At 31.8% G+C, this 20,337-nt stretch overlaps 1 protein-coding gene and 1 long non-coding RNA gene across 14 annotated transcripts; one reads left to right on the top strand and one right to left on the bottom strand.

The window, feature by feature from the left end:
- Positions 1–4,959: 4,959 nt before the first annotated feature.
- On the bottom strand, positions 4,960–8,643 carry LOC146956053 (uncharacterized). Of its 2 annotated transcripts, XR_015018823.1 has the most exons (3): positions 8,449–8,643; positions 7,308–7,381; positions 4,960–6,582 (listed from the first exon to the last, which is right to left on the bottom strand). It is a non-coding gene; the product is annotated as an uncharacterized LOC146956053 (long non-coding RNA). The 2 variants fall into 2 exon arrangements; XR_015018824.1 differs by lacking the exons at positions 7,308–7,381; positions 8,449–8,643 and adding an exon at positions 6,849–7,292.
- Positions 8,644–13,743: 5,100 nt separating this feature from the next.
- LOC146956052 (BAG family molecular chaperone regulator 4-like) lies at positions 13,744–18,520 on the top strand. Of its 12 annotated transcripts, none has more exons than XM_085726028.1 (9): positions 13,744–13,926; positions 14,158–14,195; positions 14,273–14,433; positions 14,526–14,598; positions 14,875–15,021; positions 15,451–15,516; positions 15,669–16,083; positions 17,810–18,024; positions 18,138–18,520. In XM_085726028.1, exons 3-6 carry the CDS (start codon positions 14,303–14,305, stop codon positions 15,499–15,501), a joined length of 402 nt encoding a protein of 133 aa, XP_085582154.1. In that variant the 5' UTR covers positions 13,744–13,926; positions 14,158–14,195; positions 14,273–14,302; the 3' UTR covers positions 15,502–15,516; positions 15,669–16,083; positions 17,810–18,024; positions 18,138–18,520. The 12 variants fall into 12 exon arrangements, with proteins under 12 accessions (XP_085582154.1, XP_085582169.1, XP_085582199.1 ...); XM_085726043.1 differs by having other exon boundaries at positions 13,744–13,935; positions 14,151–14,195; XM_085726073.1 differs by having other exon boundaries at positions 13,746–13,926; positions 14,273–14,312; positions 14,531–14,598.
- Positions 18,521–20,337: the final 1,817 nt, after the last annotated feature.

Below are 20,337 nucleotides of genomic sequence, written 5' to 3'. Positions count from 1 at the left end.
GACAACAAGAATAAATCTAGTTGTTTATTGGGACTGATGGTTGTTTAATCATAAGAAACTTAATGGGTATTGTTACCTTGTGTTTTTTGTTGCATAGCAGGGTGTTTTTCTTTATTTTAACCAGTTGTACATTTTTTTAAAAAAATTTAACCAGTTATATATATAACCACGCAAATGCTATTATACATTAATAAATTTATTTTTTAGGGGGGGAAAAATTTGCTTTATATTTTTTGTTGTCGTAAATTTATGGCTTAAATTGTTATTTTTGGCACCCCTAAATGTTTTGTTCAAGCTCCGCCACTCTAGCATAAACAAACTTTTTTTAATTGGAAGGGAAATTTTTTTCTTAAATTCTCATTATTAATGGTCGGTATGTCATAGAGCTGTCAAAACGGGTGGCCCGGCCCGTTTAGGCCCGGCCCGGTCGGGCAACGGGCTTTTTAGGGCCGGGCTAAAAAGCCCGCTTCGAATATGGGCTGAAAAATTGGGGCCCGAGCCCGGCCCTGCACGGGCTTCCGGGCTAACGGGCCGGCCCTGGCCCATATCTTTTTTTTTTCCTTTCAAAAATCAAAAAATGCATGTGGTTGCAGTCAATTGAATAGGCTGCAAACAGTGAGGCACATTATAGCCCCATTCATCAAATTGAGATAAGACCCAAATAACAACTAGTTTAGTGTTAACTTTCTTAATGTATGAACTATAAGTCAGAGACGAACCTCAACTTGAGAGAATGATTAAAGTCCAAAGAGCTATAGTTGATTGTGTCAAAACTAAGGATTTCTTGAACTAGACTCTATCAAACTTGAACAACACCTCACTGGATGAGTGGTTTAATTTACTTCCTCCTAGACTTAATACAAGTCTTGCTGAAGCTGTCTATAAATAATTAAATACAAGCCGGGCATGAAAATAATTTTGTGCAGGATTAACGGACTGATTACTGTTTGAATGCATAAACAAGGACAGAACTGGAGATAAAAAAATGTGCATGGATATGAAACTGTAACAAATCTGCTCCATAATGTATTTTTTGCGGGCTGCCGGGCTGGCCCGAGGCCCGGCCGGGCTAGCCCTACCGGGCTCCGGGCTTTTTCGGGCCGGGCTAAAAAGCCCTGAATCGATTCGGGCTCCAAATTTTCGGCCCAGGCCCTACATTTAATTCGGGCTTTTGGGCCGGCCCGTAAGGCCCGGCCCGTTTTGACAGCTCTAGTATGTCAGAACTGGTTGTTATTTTTTTTATGCAAATGTCTATGCCCCATGTGTTTCTATTTCAAGACAAGATGTGGGTATGTTTTGGAGATATATATTTTTTTTGAAGAAGCTAAATTAGCCCACCCAAATTGGTACTGGGGGAGAATCGAACTTGAAACCATGAGGAGGAGCACACTCCCAGGTCTCAAGCCAATACAACCAGGTCAAGTTAAGTGGGTTTGGGAGATGTACTTAATAATAACATAGAAGTTAATTGGTGTCTTTGCGGTGACTTTAACTCCATTTGGTCCTCTCTTGAACACATAAGTAACGTTGTTGGTCCAAGTCATGATGATTTTAGTCCTTTTAATCAGTCCATCGACATTAATATTTTATTTGATCTACCGCTTTGTAGCAGACACTTAACATGATCCCAGGGATTGGTAGATTCTTATTATCCGAAGATTGGTGCACTCAGTTGCATAGTAGGATTCAAAGAGCTTCACTTTGTGGTCTTTCTGACCATTATCCTGATTTGCTATCAATATATGAGGAAAATTTGGGGGACTGCTCATAACGTATGTTGAAATGTTGGTCTGATCTCCCAGGTTATCATCAGTTGCCAAAGATAATTGATAAACGCTTCATGTGTCAAGTTGGGGAGATTATGTGCATAAGGGAAAATTCAAATTGATCAAAAGCAAACTAAAGTTTGACATCGGAATCATACCCAAAACTTAGATGCTAGAATCAACGATATTCAAGTTAGTATATCGACTCTTGATTCTAAAGGAAAAGAGGTGAAAGAACTTCATTCCTTATCGACAGACTTGTTCTCTTTGTCTAAGATTAATACCAGTATGCAATGGCAAAAATCATGAATCAATTGGCTGAAAGAGGGTGATGCTAACTTCAAATTTCTCCATGGCATTATGTCATCCAGACGAAGAGATAATTCAATCGTCTCAATATCAATGAACAGGTCTTAGGTCAAAGGTGTTGTGGGTGTCTGAAGTGTGATTTTCAACCATTTTTGCTAACCATTTTCCATATGCTAACATAGATAGGTAAATTGTGGAGAATCTTACTTTTAAAACTCTTAATCTGACGCAAAGTATTGATTTAATTGATTTAACAAAATCCCTTAGTGTCGAAGAGGTGAAACAGACAATGTGGGACTGTGATAGTTTTAATAGTATAGGTCTGACTTATCAATTTTGGGTTCATTAAGGATTTTTGCGGCGAGTTAAAGGATGATTTTATGCGCTTTATTTTTGAATTTCATTGTAATAGGAAGTTGTCAAAAGGAATTAACAATACTTTTATAGAGGTGGGAATCCCTCAATATATGCCAGATTTCAGGCTGATCGCTTTGGTTGGGAGTTTGTATAAACTGTTGGCTAAGGGTATTTGTCAAATGAGTTCAAGCTTGAAAGTGGGCTTTGTCAAGGTGATCCTCTTTTGTATAAATGATGTATGCCTTAGTGTGTGATTATTTATTCATAGAAATTATAAGGTTAGTCAAACAAATAATGTCTCAATTTCCCACTTACAATTTAATGACAATACCTTGTTAATATTAAACAAAAGTTAGGCGAACATATGATCCTTAAATGCTTTTCTCTTGTTTTTTAAGGTGACATCAGGGCTTAAGGTCAATTTTCATAAAAGCATACTTGTAGGTGTTAATGTGCCTGATTCGTGGTTGACTGAGTCGTCTTCTGTTATGAATCGTAAAACTAGCCATTTACCATTTCTTTACATGGATCTTCTTATTGGTGGAGATTCTCGTAAACTGTATTTTTGTAATCCCTTACCTGATGGAAGTAAGTTTAGATTGTATGTGTGGAAGAGTATAAACCTGTGTTTAGATGATCAATTAGTTCTTCTGAAGTCTGTTCTGTCCTGTCTACTGGTCTAATTTGTTTCCTTCTCAAGGCTCCCTCATGTATCTCTTCTTCTCTATATTTTATTTTCATTTTTTTTTTTGAAAGTGAGTAAACCAGGAAAATATCTTGGATAAATTGAGATATTATTTTCTTTAAAAATGAGAATGGCGGTTTGGGGGCCACAAGGTTTAGGGAGTTTAATTTGTCATTACTTGGTAAATGGTTTTGGAGGTTGAAGGAGGAAAAAGGATATCATGGGTTAGAGTTTGATCTGTGAGATATGATGAGGAAGGAGGTATTGGTGATGGGGGAAGGTTGCTTCAGTGAGGTGGAAGAATTTTATTAGCATTAGAGGTGGGGCAGGTGACGGGGTTAGAAGTTGGTTTAAAGACAATTTACGACGCGAGGTGAGTGATGACCCATACACTTTATTTTGATGGGATCATTGGTTTGAGGGAGGGGTTTTGAAGGGTAGATTCAGCCGTCTCTTTGATCTTAATGATAACAAATTGGTGATTGTATCAGATATGTTCCCTTTAGGTTGGAAGGATGGTGGTGAGGCTTGGAAATGGCGGTTGAGTTTTTTGGCTTAGGTGGAAGAACAAGTGAGGGAGTGTTGTGTGTTATTACATCCTATTGTTTTGCAGGCTAATGTTAGTGACAAGTGGATTTGTCAACTTCATGTGTAATCAAAATACAATGTTACCAGAGTTTATAATTGTCTAATATCGATGGATCAAACTATCAACAATGATCATACATATCATTTGGCACAAGGAGGTTCATCTAATAGTGAATCTTTCCGTTTGGAATTTGTTGCGTAATCACATACCAACAATAGATAATTTAATCAAGAGAATGATGCTTATGCCAAATACTCATCTTTGTTCGGGGGTTGCGGCCTTCAGGAGGATATTGGTCATTTTTTTTTGTCACAAAAAGAATGCAAGAGTTTTTCAACAAAAAAGAGATTATATTCAGCATCTTCTTGAGAAAATTAAGATCCGACCCTTTTAGTGGTTGAAGGCAAATCATCATAGTTTTGCTTTTAACTATCATATGTGATGGCTTAAGCCTATTTTGTGTGCGGGAGTTACTATTACTCCCTCCATCCCATATTAACTGAGCCATTTGCAAAAAAATATTGTCCCAAAAAATTGACTCATTTACTTTTCAATACAATATTTTTTTTTAATTATAACTGTAATAATAATATTCACTCTCATTTTCATCACTCTCAATTATATTCTATTTTGCATTTATGATAAGAAGGAATGCATCAATACTTAATAAGACACTCAAAACTATTTTTCTCTCTCTTTTACTTATACATTTTTTCTAATATATGTGAAATGAACAATAGATTCAATTAAAATGGGACGGAAGGAGTAGTATTTAATTTCATTTCAAGTTTTTTTTTTTTTTTGCGAGCTTGTATCGTGGCTCCTTTTTGTCTTTAAATTTTTTGGATTGTTAATGTAACTGTTTTCTCTTTCTCTTAATGTTTTCCTTACACTTCTTGTGCATGAACGACTAAATATGTGTTTGGTACACAGTTTGCATTCAAGAATCGCGTTTAAATATATCTTCCAATGCAAATTTTAATGCTAAAGCTAAACTCTACGTATTGCAGCTTCTATGCAAACGGCGTTTTCTTCAATTCCACCGCTACAACAAACACAAAGTAAGATGTTCGGTTAATAAATTTCATTTTAGCTATTTAAAAAAAAATTAATAATACAATTAAGATGGGAACCATTCCTTTAGGTTTTATAGGCAAAAAAAAACTTAAAACCGACACTACCCGGGCACAAAACAAACAACCACCGAAAAAATCATATAAACACCCTAAAACGTAACTCAAAAGCCAATACAATTATAAGTAACATGAACCTCTTGCATTCTGAATATCATGTATTTACAAGCTTTTCAAATAAAGCACACAAACATTAACCAAATAACGTCCAAAATAAAGACCACGAAACATATGATCATGTGTCAAAGCATTTTGAGGTAAGACATTGGGAATACCCAACCAACCCAACACCAATAATCACAATGCCCTAGTGCACATCTAACTAAGATAAGAGTGCAAATATTGCAATGCCCTAGTGCACAATGTTATCCTTCGTCATAATTCTATTATTTAACGATCTCCAAGCAGAATATGACACCTTCAATGGAGTCATCTTATTCTAGATGCTGGAGCAAAACTTTCAATGTTAGCAGCTATCAACAACCTTTGATAAGAACTTTTGACACGTCCACTAATCAGACTTATTTTCCTGTGCAGAAAAGTTAACCAAAAAGAAAAAAAATACATTCCAAGACTAGCTCTTTATTTCAATAAAAAAAGGTTTCTCCCCCAAACCTAACCCTCAACAATTCCTAACCATATCAACCACATACATATCTTTATCAAACACACTAAAATATATAATGAATCTTTTCAATATATATATATAGACACACATATTTGAGTGACGCCCAAGATGTTAACTACTCAATTACAACAAATTAAAAGTGACCAGAACTACGAAAACGATTGGTGACTACGTCCACTTGAGAGTAATAATGATCCTTGACGACTGCATAAGTCAATTATTAACCTCTAAACTCATAATAGAAAACTCAGAAATAATAAAATATGAAACACAACAAAAAAAATTGTCAATTCTTCGTCAAAAACAAAATAACAAAACAAAATAAATGTCATATCATTCTTATGAATTGAAAAGTATATTTTTTACTAATGTTTTTATTTCAAAAACATGAAAAACAACATTCAAAATTTAAAAATAAAAAACAATAAAACAAAGAATTCTGCAACAATTAATTAATTAATAATACAAAGGAATAAAATATTTTCTTAACTACAATTACTGAAATTATTTGTTATCTATACCTTATAAAAAAAAATACCTATCCACTATCTAATCAAACCAAGTCAATGTCATCTAGACTAGGTAGCTCATAGGAGACACTAACTTCCTTGAGCATTGCATTATTAAAATGTTAGTAATTTAATGCTATAATTATCTAGACAACTAAACAAAGAAGATTAAATCCAAAGACCTACTACCACAACCCCCAGCTCCCCCATCCCTCTCCCCAAAGGTAAGATAAGAAAATTTAACAAACAATAGAAACAATAAAACACAATTAAGATAATTTAAGAAAAACATGCAAATTTAGAACCAAATCTTGCACTAAAATATAGAAAATATACACAGCATGCATGGCTCCTCGCACGCCATTCATTAAAGTCATCAACATCTTGATGAACTCTACAAATGGCATACAGGGAGCCAGGCACGTAATTAGTATATATATCTACATCATACTTATGTTCCTACACTTAATTATATTCTGATTAATTAATAATTATTGCACACAAGATGGAAGATATATAAGATACATATAGAGCTAATTAAGTAAATTTGTATAGTAGCACTTAATCTTACCATAGGTGATGCTTTTTGCTTCAACAAGAAGTGATCTGAAAGTAATGAATAAGAGCAATTGATCAAGAGCATATATACAGTATAAGAGGTAAGATGGAAGAAATTGAATTCCCTTCCCTCCTCTTTCTATAGTTTTTCCACCAAAGAGGCAAAAAGGGGCCTCACATAGTTTCATAGCCTACTGTTTCATCTTTGAAAAATATCCAACTAACCAAAGTAGCTTTTATAAGTTGGAAATTTTGAAATGAAGTAAAAGCAAAGTTTGAAAGATTGAAGGCCATGTATCATGTCTTATTCTTACCTTTATAAAAAAATCTCAAGGTTAAGATGACTTTGTTGAAATTAAGGGGTCAAATAAAATATAAAGAGTGTGTGATGAAGGTGAATAACAACAAAAAAAAAATCTTTATTTTTTTTTTCCTCCTGTTTATTACTGGATGATGCTATGATTTATGAGTCTAGCTAGGGATTCTTGGGTGTTGAATTTTATTATAATGGTTTCAAATAACACATAAAGGAGAATTCTTTAATTGATGTTCTGAAATGGATTTGTCTTCAAGTGTTTGGATGATATTAGATTCCTATCACCCCACTATTGAATATCTTCAGAGAACGAGATCTTTCACTCCCTTGTCCTTTTCCATTTATACTTTGTGTTGTTCCTTTTAAGTTTTATTATTATTACTTTTGGTACACGTGATATTGTATATGAATGAATGAATGAATGATAATAATAATAATACATCAGAGTGAGTCTTACCATTAGGAATAGCTTGGGTACTTGTTCCTCTTCCTTTGTTTTTCTTCCTTTATGTCCCTTCTTTGTACATTTTCCTGCAGGCATTTCAAATCAATTGCTAAGTTCACAAATATATACATGTACAAATACATAAATGAAATTAAAGTATACTTAGCTACTTAACTTTGTATTATAATTATTCAAAAACATGTGACACATAAACTTGGAACGTGACACTATATTTTTTTCAGTAAAATTAAAACCTGGAATGATAAGTGTCAAAAGGTTTAAAATTTTGCTTATTTGTCCAATTTTATGAAATATTTATGTGTAAGGTACTGAATTGGGCGTTAACCACATGTATGCAAAACACATTGATCTATTCAATTGGTCTTAAGCAATAGTTTAAAAATTAGACTAGAGATTGAATCAATGTGACATCTAGATCGTCATTCAATTGATTCAATACCATGATTAAACCGGATAAATAATAAATAATTGACTAAATAGGTAAAAGGTGTTGGAAAAAAATGTAAAAATAAAATGAAACACAATTGAACTAACCGATTCAACCAGATTATGATAAAGTTGAAATCAAACCAATCCATAAACTATTTGATTCTTAGTTATTTCAATAAAATTTGAACCCTCGATTCCAATTTAGAGTCTCTAACAACTTGTGCCAATATTTCAAAAAGTGGTAATTTTAAATGAGAAAAATCAAAAACTTTATTGACTTGAATCTCAGAATATAATGAAAAATTAAATCCATACATTGCATGAGCTCAATGATCACATAAACATTTAAAAAAATAAAAAAAAACTCTCAATGATCATAGAAACTTTAGAAAGAATTGCATACAAGGTAAAAATAATAGATCTATACCATTGGTTTACATAAATAGAAGTAACTGGCAAAGGCACATGCACAAAGCAGAGTGACCGAATATAAAGGTTCCCTTCAAGTAAGACAGGAAACCAAAGTAGGACCATTGAAACAACAAAACAAATACCACAGTCAACAAAATATATGTAAATGTTTTTAACACTACAAAACCTTAATTTTTGCATGATTGCAAAGAACAACTCCAATTTGTCATCTTTGTTTTTCCTTTTTAATGAGAACTTAAATATTTGGCATTGTCTGTGTGTTTGGACTAACCTTGTTACCCTTTGCATTGAAGATTCTATGCTTCTCTTGCTCTTTGTTTGTTTCTGATTTGTGAACTTGCATTATTATTCTACATGAGGGTGGGGTTAATCAAAAAGATCATGGTGCTCATGAAATGAAAAAAGGTCAAGGATTCAAACACCTTTTATAACATGGACACACAAATTTTTCCAACCGTGTAACGTTAAAATTTTACCTTGAAGTCAATACCACTTTTTTTTGTACACATTCATTCCCCCCAATTAACTCCTTGAATGGTGAATTAATTATTGTATTCAAATTCAAATATAGAATCACATTTTGGTTGGTAAGGTAATGAAATAAATTATGCAAATAATTTATTGATTACAGATATTATTTTTGCTGACAAGGCAATCAAGTAAATTAGGAAGATAATTTTTTACTTTTTTTTAAAATAGGAAAGAAAGATAATTAAGAAGATTTATTAATTTTTTATTTTCTATTAATTACTGCTATTAATGTTTCATATATTGAATCGCATTTTGACTGATAAGGCAATAAAATAAATTATGCAAAAATATTTATTAATATTTAATTTTAATAATATGAATTCTAGAAATATTTCTTCATTCCCTCAAAAAAAAAATTCTTCATGTGTATGAATTAAAAAACCTTGTTTTAACCAAACAATTAAGTTCAAGTGGTTAGAACTCTATGAAACGACCAGTCCTTTGGAGAAGACAAATTCGATTCTTGAGTAGAACAATTCTTTAATAACAATCTATACTTTGTTGTGAAATTTCGTGCCTTAAAAAGGAAAATTAAATATTAATGATTTTTGATTTTTAAAGAAAATCTTACAAGATTTTAAACCAAATTAAATACCCTAAGCACTGGGTGTTCGCGGTGCACTTTAGATCGATTTTGATACAAAAACTCATCCGATTTAAGTGTGGTTTACTTAGGTTTTGGATGACTAATTTAAAAAATGTGATCTGATCTAACTTAATTTGATCCAATTTGGATCCATTTTTTGATATCCAAATTATAAATTTTTTATTTTAATTCATTTTAATAACATAAAAACACGATAAAATAATATGATTGAATCAAAATATAACATATAAAAAAAATATATGAAATTATATTAAAAATATATAAAATAGTAAAATATATATATATATATATATATATATATATATATATATATTAAGTTAAACTAATAAGTATTATTAAAAAAAAATTGAAACCAATGAATAATAGATTTGTCCTTCAAAAAAAAAAATTTGTGCAATATATCATACTAACAAAAGAATTGAATAACTATTAATTAAAATATATCAAAGCGGAATTCGGTTTGGTTTTATTCTGAAAAATCAATCCAACATCAGATCAGATTCGACCGTTTTTACAAAAAGACATCCAAAAACATTCAATAATATGTAATTTTATGCATTTTCTAATTGTTTGTATCGGTTTGTAGTTTGTATTTAAAACCCTACTAAGCATGGGTTGGTTTATACAGTGTACAATTAGTGATTAATTAGTTTTTTTCCTTGTACTCAATAAAACTTAGTGTTAGATGTTTAGTACTTAATAATATAAAGGAAAAAATTATTGTCATTATCTTTCCCAGTCATCATCAGGTTGTATGGAAATAATTGCACAGATTTTGAATAAAATGAAAAGGAAATAACTTTAAAGTTGATATCAAACGTTTGATATATGCTATAATGACAGAGATTTTGAACGTGAATAACAGGAAAGAGTTTCTCTCTATATAAAAAAAGAAACAATTTAAAATCTTTCCGTTGAACTTTAAAAATGTAGTATTCATGAAAAAGATTGTGTTTACACCACTAAAATCTAAAACCGACACACACACACGAGATTTCCGTAATTTATTGGTTAAAATTTCACAACTTAAATGAGAAGTTCGAGTCCACGTGAGAGTTTGACAAAACAATGCATTCATATATGTAAGGGTTGAGTTTGGACCTTAAACACACACTTATCATCTTAAAAAATGAATTTTAACGCCAGGGTGCTTAACAAAATAAAGTGAGTGAGTGAGGATTCAAAATTTAAACCATATCTTTGCGTATTTTATTGCCTTTACCGGCTGAATTATGGTTATAACAATAAGTTGAACTAAGTTTGGACTTTAGACATTGCACACAGTGGCGAAGCCAAAAAATTTACAGAGCCTGGGCTAAAAATACGTTACTTTCTTCATGCGAATAATTTCACATATTCTGCAGATAATTTCACATTTTCTGCTGATAATTTCACATTTCCTGCGGATATATCTTTCCTGCGGATCCTAAAATCCTAGTAGTACCTCACCTGGGAACCTAAATCCTTGGCAAAATCTGCAGGAAATGGCTGGGCTGGCAAAATCTACAGGAAATTAGCCCAAAAATCCGCAGGAAAAGCTCAAAGTTGTAGTAATGGCTGGGCTGGCTACAAAGGAAAGTTGGAGCTGAGCCTGGGCACTAGCCCAGGCTAGCTGGGAGTGGAATCGCCACTGATTGCACATGTTTTCAATATAATTTGGTGTCCAAAAAAATTGCGAATATTGTTAAAAAAGTACTATGCCACTATCTTGTCAAAAAAATATAAAATACTGCCACTAATTTTTGTTTTCCTTAATTCTTACTAGAGCATGTTGTTAAGAATTATTATCAAGGGTGGCTCTAAAGGTGGGCGGGAGGGACGACAATGCAGGACACTATTATTTTAGGGGCATCAAAATTATTATTTGGTTAAAATTTCACAACTTAAATGAGAAGTTAGAGTCCACGTGAGAGTTTGACTGGACAATGCATTCATATATGTATGGGTTGAGTTTGGACCTTGAACAGTGAGGATTCAAAATTTAAATCATATCTTTGCAAATTTTATTGCCTTTACCAGCTGAATAATGATTATAACAATAAGTTGAACTAAGTTTGAACTTTAGACATTGCACATGTTTTCATTATAATTTGGTCTCCAAAAAAATTGCGAATATTGTTAAAAGAATACTATGCCAGTATCTTGTAAAAAAATATAAAATACTGTCACTATTTTTTGTTTTCCTTAATTTTTACTAGAGCAGTTTGTTAAGAATTATTATCAAGGGTGACACTAAAGGTGGGTGGAGGGACGATAGTGCATGGCACCATTTTTTAGGGGCATTAAAATTATTATTTGGTTAAAATTTCACAACTTAAATGAGAAGTTAGAGTCCGCGTAAAAGTTTGACAGGGCAATGCATTCATATATGTAAGGGTTGAGTTTGGAACTTGAACACTCACTTATTCACCTTAAAAAATGAATTCTATAATGTCGGGGTACTTAACAAAATAAAGTGAATGAGTGAGTGAGGATTCAAAATTTAAATCATATCTTTGCGTATTTTATTGCCTTTACTAGCTGAATTATGTTTATAACAACTAGACTTTTTTCTTCAAAAAAAAAAAACAACTAGACTTTTGACCCACGGGTCTTGTCGATTATAACAGAGACCAATAAATAATCTTTGACCCGTAAGATCATGGATCGATCAATAAATGCAAATTAGATTATGAGTAAATTACAATCCCCTCCCCTCAAAGATGCTTGAATTACACTCCTTCCCCTCTTATGTTAAAATATACACTCCCCTCCCCCTCTTATTCAAAACATATTAGAAAATATTTCACCCCCCTCCCTTGAGAGAAGCTTGAATTACATTTCCCTCCCCTCTTAAGTTAAAATCTACGCTTTAGTTCCTCAATAGTTTTTTTTTTTTATTTCTAATAATCTAGAAAAAAATAATCTAACACACTTCAAAGAAAAATAGTATTGCGGGTTCATTTTAATATAATCAAATTTTGAATACATATCTTTCTCTATTTTTTATTCACAGTTTCATAAACATATAGTTTTAAACCCTATTATAAAATATGAAACAACCCAAAATAAAATTAAAATATTTAAAAAATTACTAAAGTCGATTAAGTATGGTTATTTAAAAGTGAATTTTATACTCTAAATTATAAAATTAATAACAAAAGATTTAAATTTAATTGTAATTGACATTTAGATTATAAAGAAACGAATTTATATTTTTTAAATGGTGATTCAAAATTAATATATATTATAAAAATATTTATTTATGTTATAATAGATTAAAGTGTAGTCCATATTTAATTATTAAGGGAGGGGGATGTAATTCAAGCATCTTATAGGGGATGAGCGTATAAATTTTACTTTTCAAGGGAGGGGAGTGTATATTTTAACATAAGAGGGGAGAGGAGTGTAATTCAAGCATCTTTGAGGGAAGAAGAGTGTAATTTACTCTTAGATTATTAGAGATACAGTATTACAATCAAATTTGTCTTACTATGACTGTCAATGACACTTGAATCTTATCAAATTTTAAATTTTAATTTTGAAAAACTAATCAATTAAAGACTGTTTATTTATTTTATCACAATATATTATTGGGGCATTATCTTCTTTTTTTTAAAAAAAAATTTATAAAGATAAAAGATAAAAAGAACATTGCACGAGTCAATTTTTTTTATTACTTTTATAGTTAAACATCAAAAATTGACTTGTAATAATTGTTTTAAATTTCTACTAACATGAAAAACAAAGTCACTTCAATTAATAGAATTTCTAAATTACACGTACAGATCTAAAAAGAATAATTACATTTTGATATTTACTAAAAGTAATAATATATTTTTCCAACCAAATATATATCATATCTGCATGGAAATTTGGGTATTCTGTTTGTAAACATATTAAATAAGTGTACAACAACTTGTCAAAAAAAAAGTCTACAGAAACAATAGATATATACAAACGATGACACAACAGTATAGGAATGAAAAGCTCATCAGCGAGGAGAAATATTAGGGATTGCTGCATTTTAGAGGGAATTTGTTAGGTTAAATTGGTGCGCTGCATTTTAGATGGATGTTAGGTTAAATTGCTGCTAACCTAATGACATTTTAGAGGAAAATTATTAGGTTAAGTTGTTGCAGACCTAATAAAATTAATAAAAAAGGATATACAAAATATTGTCAAAAAAAAAGGCAACATGATAGGATTGAAATTGGTGCGATGCATTTTTTTTAGTATTAAATAAGTGTACAAAATATTGTCAAAAAAAAAAAAGGAATGAAATTGGTGCGATGAATTTTTTCTACTAACCTAGATAAGAAAATAAATGTCTGTGTTTTTGACCATTTTGCCCTTCTGAGGGCATTTTGGTAATCTACTTATTTGAGAAGGGGGCATTTTAGTAATCTCAATGTTTCCACTAACATTTGGGCAATATATGGAGTGACTCTGGAAAAGGAAATAAAAAAAAAAATGCGTTCTGCTTTCTCTAAAATACGCGTTCTCTAAAACGCTTTCTCCGTCACCTGCGATCTTCACTGCCGCCGTCAATCTCGCCGTCGCCGTCGTCGATCTCGCCGTCGAACACACTAATCTCCACCGTTCATCATCTTTTTCAGCATGCATGTCTAGGTTATTGATGTATTTCATTTTTTGTGTTGTTTGTTTTTATTAATTTTTGCTCTCTTTTTTGATTTGGCTGTTTTATTCATTTCCTCTTTGATCGATTGAGAGAATTGGGTTTTTGTTGTTCTCATTTGTTGATCTCATGATTGAATGCTTGATTTTTGTTTTATTGTTTTTTCCAGAATTTTTTTTTCTCTGTTTCGATGGTGATTAGGGTTTCATGTGTTTAGAATGCAGATTGGCCTCAACAGGACTCTCTGAATCGCGTCCAACTGGTATGGGTTTTTTTTGTTTTTGTGTTTTGTCAAAGATTGTATTTTTGGGTTCATGCAATTTTGGATTTTCACTACAGGATCTGTTGGAGGCATTTCAAGTTGCAATAATGGATACAGGTTTAAGAAAAACATTGATTTCTGTTCTGCTTATCAAAGAGACTGGTCAAGCTATTAGGTCCACTGGTGTCAAAATATTGATTGTTTTCTTAGCTCCCACTGGTCACCTTGTGAATGAGATATGTTGTTCATAACTTTGTGTTTAATTCACTATTTTTCAATTCACAAGCGTGATCTTTTTGGTGAATTAAGTTGTTTCTTGTGCATTCACATTGCAGCCTATGGTTCTAAAGGAGTTGATACATGGAATTTGAAGAGCTGGCAGAAGGAAATTAGTGACAATGATGTATGTTTATCTTTTCCAGAAAATTACTTTAGGCTTCTTTTGTTCATTAGTGATTTTACTTTCATGATTTGGAGTATTGATCGCTTTTTAGGGCTCATGGACTTTTTAACTTTAGAGCTTACTGTCAATTTATTTTTGAATTTATAAGAAATTAGTGACAATTTATTTTTAGGTTTGTTAATTGCTTGATTTATTTTTGAATATTATTATCATTCATTATAGAAACATTATAACTTGAACTAGATAATGAAGATATTACTGATTTTAATTTTGCAGGTATTGGTCTTGGATGTGGCTGTCAATGGAGGGACCAAGGTTTCTGACAAAGAATTTGTTGTGACTACAGAGTTACTTATGAGGAAATTGCTGAAGGTGGATGGTATTAAGGCTGAAGGTGATGCTAGGTTGCAGAGAAAAGCTGAGGTAATGTTTATGGTGTTGAGAGTTACTGACTTGAAAGCTTATGATTGAAGATTTTATTTTGCTCAATTTACATTGTTATAAGAATACCATATATGTGCCAAACAAAATCATGGTATTAAAGATGAGAAAATTATTTCTTTTTGATTCTAAATACAACAAAACAATTTTTTTGAGATAGGTTAGAATAGAGTAAGCTAAGAATAGAAGCTACAAATAATGGTTCATCTTCTATATATGTTAGAATAGAAGTTTGGCAAGTTTACAACACACATTGAAAAAAGAGTGTATGCTTATGTTTTCCTTCTATATTATATATGTTTAAATTTGTTGTTTGAGTTTCATTTCTGAAGAGATCAGTTGAACCGATAAAATAGCAAACATGAGACAATCATGTGATTTGGAGAGTTGACTGAATATATTTTTTTGCAGATTGTGCATTCGATTGCTCTATTTCGGGTTGACTTCGCAGGAAGAGGATAGCTTACTGAGCGCCAGGTCTGTGAATTAGTCATTACTTTAGCCCATTATTTTAATCGCAAAAGTTCCTCTTTTTATTATTTCCTTCTCTAGGTTTGTTTTATGTGAAGGTTTATATGATGTTTTGCTTGATGATGGCTTCCTTAAATTTTACTTACTGTGTTTTATAGATAATACCTACAACATCAACCAACAACACGAGATTGAGCCAAGGGAGACAATTGATCTAAATCTCTATGATGTCATTTAAGGAAGCTCAATACTTTGTTTTTCAGATGTCACATTCATTGTCTTCTTTAATTGTATTGATTTATTGGAAAATTTCAATTGCTCGACCGATTCCTGGAGCGGCTATTTGCACGGAATCACAAGATATGCTTTAAAGTTCTGTGCTTGTGCCTTTCTGCTTCCTTTTTGTGGCCAAGCTGCTACTCATCTGCACCTGCCTTTGCTAAATGCTATTAGATTCTGATCTTCAGTTAGTGGACCAAAGTGCTAGATATAATGGATTATTATTTTAGTGAAAAGGGTTTCGAAGTTTCCAGGATTGACGGTTCGGTGAAGCTGGATGATAGGAAACGGCAGGTCTGTATCAATGCTTGGATAACACAACTTTTAATCATACACCTCAACTTACTTTTGATTCACTTTGACACCTTTTGTCCTTTTGGTGTTATGCATTTTCTTCTTATGAGGTATGTGGATGTAATTATAAGCATAATTCAGATGGTTTTTAAGCACTTTCTTTCCTATTGCAAATGGCAGATTCATTCCCATTATTGACACCACTAATTTATTGAATTTCAAAATAATGAGTATTATCACAAATCATCAAAAAATGATGTGAAAGATCTTTTTTATTGATTAATAATTTCATCTCCCTGATATGTCAGTGTTCATGCATCCTCTTTTTTGCATTTGTTCATGCATCCTTCTGTGATGTGGTTACAAAAGAAATGGCTTGGTCTTCCTGCCCCGTTAATTATTTCTGGTCTAATTGGCTACTACGTGCACTTCTAAAATTTATCTTCCTACTATAATATATTGATCAATTGTTACTTTGTCTTTACATGCATATGGAATTTAATGAAATATAGCCATTTGCATGTTCCTATTAGACGAGCCAAGGAATAGAGTCAATGTAAAGATATTCCATGTTTTGTTAAAAAAAATGAGTTTGCTGAGTTTATCTTGTCTGTTAATAGATAAAAAGTATGTGGTTGTTCTATTATGTGTATATAGCTTTGATCTATAATTTCTTAAAGCACATGCTCTTCTATCTGGATGAAAAAATGCAGTTAAAGTTGTCTATTGTTATTTTATTAAAAAAATTGATTGGCGTTGATTTGATTGAAGTTTTGGCTTAATGCAAAGTAGAATCATGGACAATTTGGTGTTCAATTTGAAATAGGGGTAAAGTTTCCTCCACATTAAAAGTGCGTTATATAATTTTGGACTGTATCAACGTACTCCTTTTTTTCTCGAGTTATTACAAGTAGACTAAGCAACCTGTAAGCTTACTATGTCTAAGCAACCTGTAAGCTTACCATGTAATTGACTAAAAGCACATCACAAGGCATACTTATATAAGTTCAAAATTTGAGTACAGTTTGTAATTGATGCAAGTTCGTTTGTTGAATCTGAACTGTTTTAAAAACAAGCGAGAACAACAGTTTGTGTGGATCAATTTTTATAGTTTGAGTTCGGTTAGTGTAGTGAACCATGTTTGAAACATCAGTTCGTCAAATCAGAGAAACAGTTTGGTTCTTTTTAGTGTAGTATGATTTGGTTTTATAGTTGGGTTTTGTTTTTCCGTTTATTTGAACAGTCCTAACTAACTGCTAAGATAGTTCTTTGAATTCCCAGAACCAAAGCATTTTCTTAGTCCTCCAGGAATGTTGTACTCCATATTATGTTTTTATGTAAAATAAAATGATTAGGTTTTTATATTATGAAATAGGGTAAGATGATTTTATTGGTAATTTTATTTGACTTCCTTGAATAATTAGCTTTCACTCTATCTATTGAAATATAAAGGACTGCCACAACTACTAACATAAATATAATATTTTAAGTTTTTTCTACCCATTTTTTCTATACTTCTATTCTTTTCTACCAAAAATAAACCGTTCTTTCTTTTTTCTTCAAAAATTTATTCCACCTTCCTTCTTGCCCCATACTATTATTCTCAATATTATGATGTCTTTTCTGCTCAGGAAATTTGTGAATCTTTTACATACATCTTGGTGTGGGTTATGCAATCTTGTGGTATAAATTTCATTAAGCAAAACACTTTGTTAAATTTCTATAGGATCCATGGCATCTTCCCTCAACAATGGAGATAAGAAGGCTGTTAATGGTGCAGGAAGTTGATTTCATGGCTTAGAGGATCAAAGATTACATCGGAGAGAAGAAGGCTGTTAACAGTTCTGTTCTTTGTGGAAATCTTTGCAGAATTGGTTTCACCGTGTTTATTAATTGAGTTCCAGAAATGAGTTATTCAAATTAGTATTTTTTGTACAGCAGGTAATTTTTGGGGGCATGACTAGCATTTTATTGATTCAACTTAACTTTTAAAATGAAATTTAGATACCTCTTGGTGTAGTGATTTTACTGATATTTGGTGTATTATGCTGTAGGTGGAGAGCATTTGGATATAGATAATTTCACTTGGCTGCAACTTCGCAACGGCGATGAAATAATTCAAGAATGCAAAAGCCCTTAATCGTTGCCTTATAGATTTGTAATGATCATTTTTTCCACCATTAGATTCAATTCTTATTAGCAATTAGAAAATTATTATCATGTATTTTCGTTAGTTGCTTTCAGCTGTTTCTCTGCCCTGCCCTTTGCAATTCTATTAGCATTGTATTGGTGTAATTTATTATGTTTTAATTTGAGTTTGGGATCTGGTTGCTGTTATTTCAGCATTTGATTGTATTGTTGATTGGTCTAGACTCTACTTGTGTTGAGACCTCTATTATCTAATTTGTCAAGAGTAGATATTCATTTCCGAGTTAAATTCTGTTTCTCTTTATGATAAGTTTTTTATTTTATTACATTCCATTAGTCATTTTTAGTTTATGATTCACAACGACTTCTCAAATATTATTGATGTTTTTTTTATGTTATATTTAGTTATCAAAGAGGTACAATATCTTAATAAAATGTTCTGTTAGTGTATGTTCAAAAATTGTTGTTGCTAAATAATTGAACAAAACAACACAACGAGTTCTCAATATCCACGAGAATGATAGTAACAATTTGTACTAAAGAACATATATTTTTTCTTTCTGAAAGAATTCTGCAAAACAATTTTTTTGTCAAAATTTATTATTTTTTAATTTTAAGAAAGTACTGAGATTATTTTTCAAAAAATTCCTCTCATTGTGTGCGCCATCCACACCAAATTATTACATAGCGCCAGAGGTAAAGCAGTGAGGCCTGAGGAAGGAGCTCAAATGATGGCCAAAGTTGAAATAAAAGAGAAATGAAATGATTTTGTATGGAAGACACGCCATTAATTCGATAGAGCTTCAACATCCAAGAGGATCATACACAATCCACCAACGATCATTTATTCAATATTAGAATTGACATGAACGAACATTATACTTTTTAAGTCAAAAAGGTCTTTAACCACTCATTTTGTTTCTTTGGTTCATTTTGTGTGATGTGAATATTGGTGTTAATCCGGTAACTCTGTGACAGTTGCGCTTGCTTTTATAAGTTTGGCTAACATGTAATCGTAATTTGCACATCATTGGTTCCTTCATTGGTTCCAATTAGTTTAATCTTAATTATGTTGTTTTCCTGACTTCATGAACAAAATATATGTTTTTTTCTTTGATAAATATTTCTAATGTTTGTGCAATATTCCTTAATTTGCTTATTTTTCCTTTGGAACAATTTTTTTTACAAGATACGTTGTTCAACCTGTGCGAAGCACGGGTTTGTAACTAATTCTCTTAAAAATATTCATCTTCCTTCAAAATCAAATCATTCATCTTATAAGATAGTATAATGGGTAAATTCTGAGGTGTGTGTGTTTTTCTCAACAAAAACATCTTAAACACACAAATTTAGAGAAATGTAATGTAGTATCCAAGTTTCTTGAAGCAAAACTATTGAGATTGAATCTGAAATGATGGGGGTGGGAATATGGGAAAAAACAGTTATGAAAATCGAGCTTCATCTTCGAGCTCCAAGTTTAATGGTGTTGTGAGAGTGCTTAAATGTTGGTGTCCTAAAATTTGTGTTGTTAGAAAATCCAATACTTCAAAAAACCCAGGAAGACCAATTTATGTTTGCCCTATGGCAAAGTTCTAATGAAAAGAGGTTGAAGATGATTGAGGAATGTAACATTTTTGTAATAATATTATCATCAAATTAGTCCCTGAATTATTTCTCCATCTATCAAATAGATCCCTACGTTATATTAAAAAACCATCAAATAAGTCTCTGGATTGTTTAATCAGATATCAAATTGATCCTTGAAACATATGTGTGCAAAATAAACTAAAAAAGTCAGAACACACAAATTGAAACCGAAATATTATATGGGCAAAAGTCATAGGCAAGTCTTTTAAACTCCACGAAGCATCACTTCTTTGGAAATTCAAGAGTTGGTATAAACTCCATGAATTTAGTAGGTTAAGTCGAACCGGGTGGACCATAGGTTGGATATGGAACCCTAATTATGCCAACAGAAGTAGGATGAGCTGGTGCAGGATCCCTCATTGGTGTTTGCTTAAGCCTATCAGCTGAAAGAGCTGGTCCTCTAAGGTCATGTCTCCTTGGTGCAACACCCTGAAATTGCAAATTCAATCAAATTAGTCC

Source organism: Medicago sativa, chromosome 1 (assembly GCF_051527215.1).
Source record: "Medicago sativa cultivar Bolivia chromosome 1, Bolivia_mono, whole genome shotgun sequence".
In the NCBI taxonomy this organism is placed as follows: domain Eukaryota; kingdom Viridiplantae; phylum Streptophyta; class Magnoliopsida; order Fabales; family Fabaceae; genus Medicago; species Medicago sativa.
Note: the sequence above shows the minus strand (reverse complement) of the source record. Positions and strands in the feature narration are given on the sequence as shown.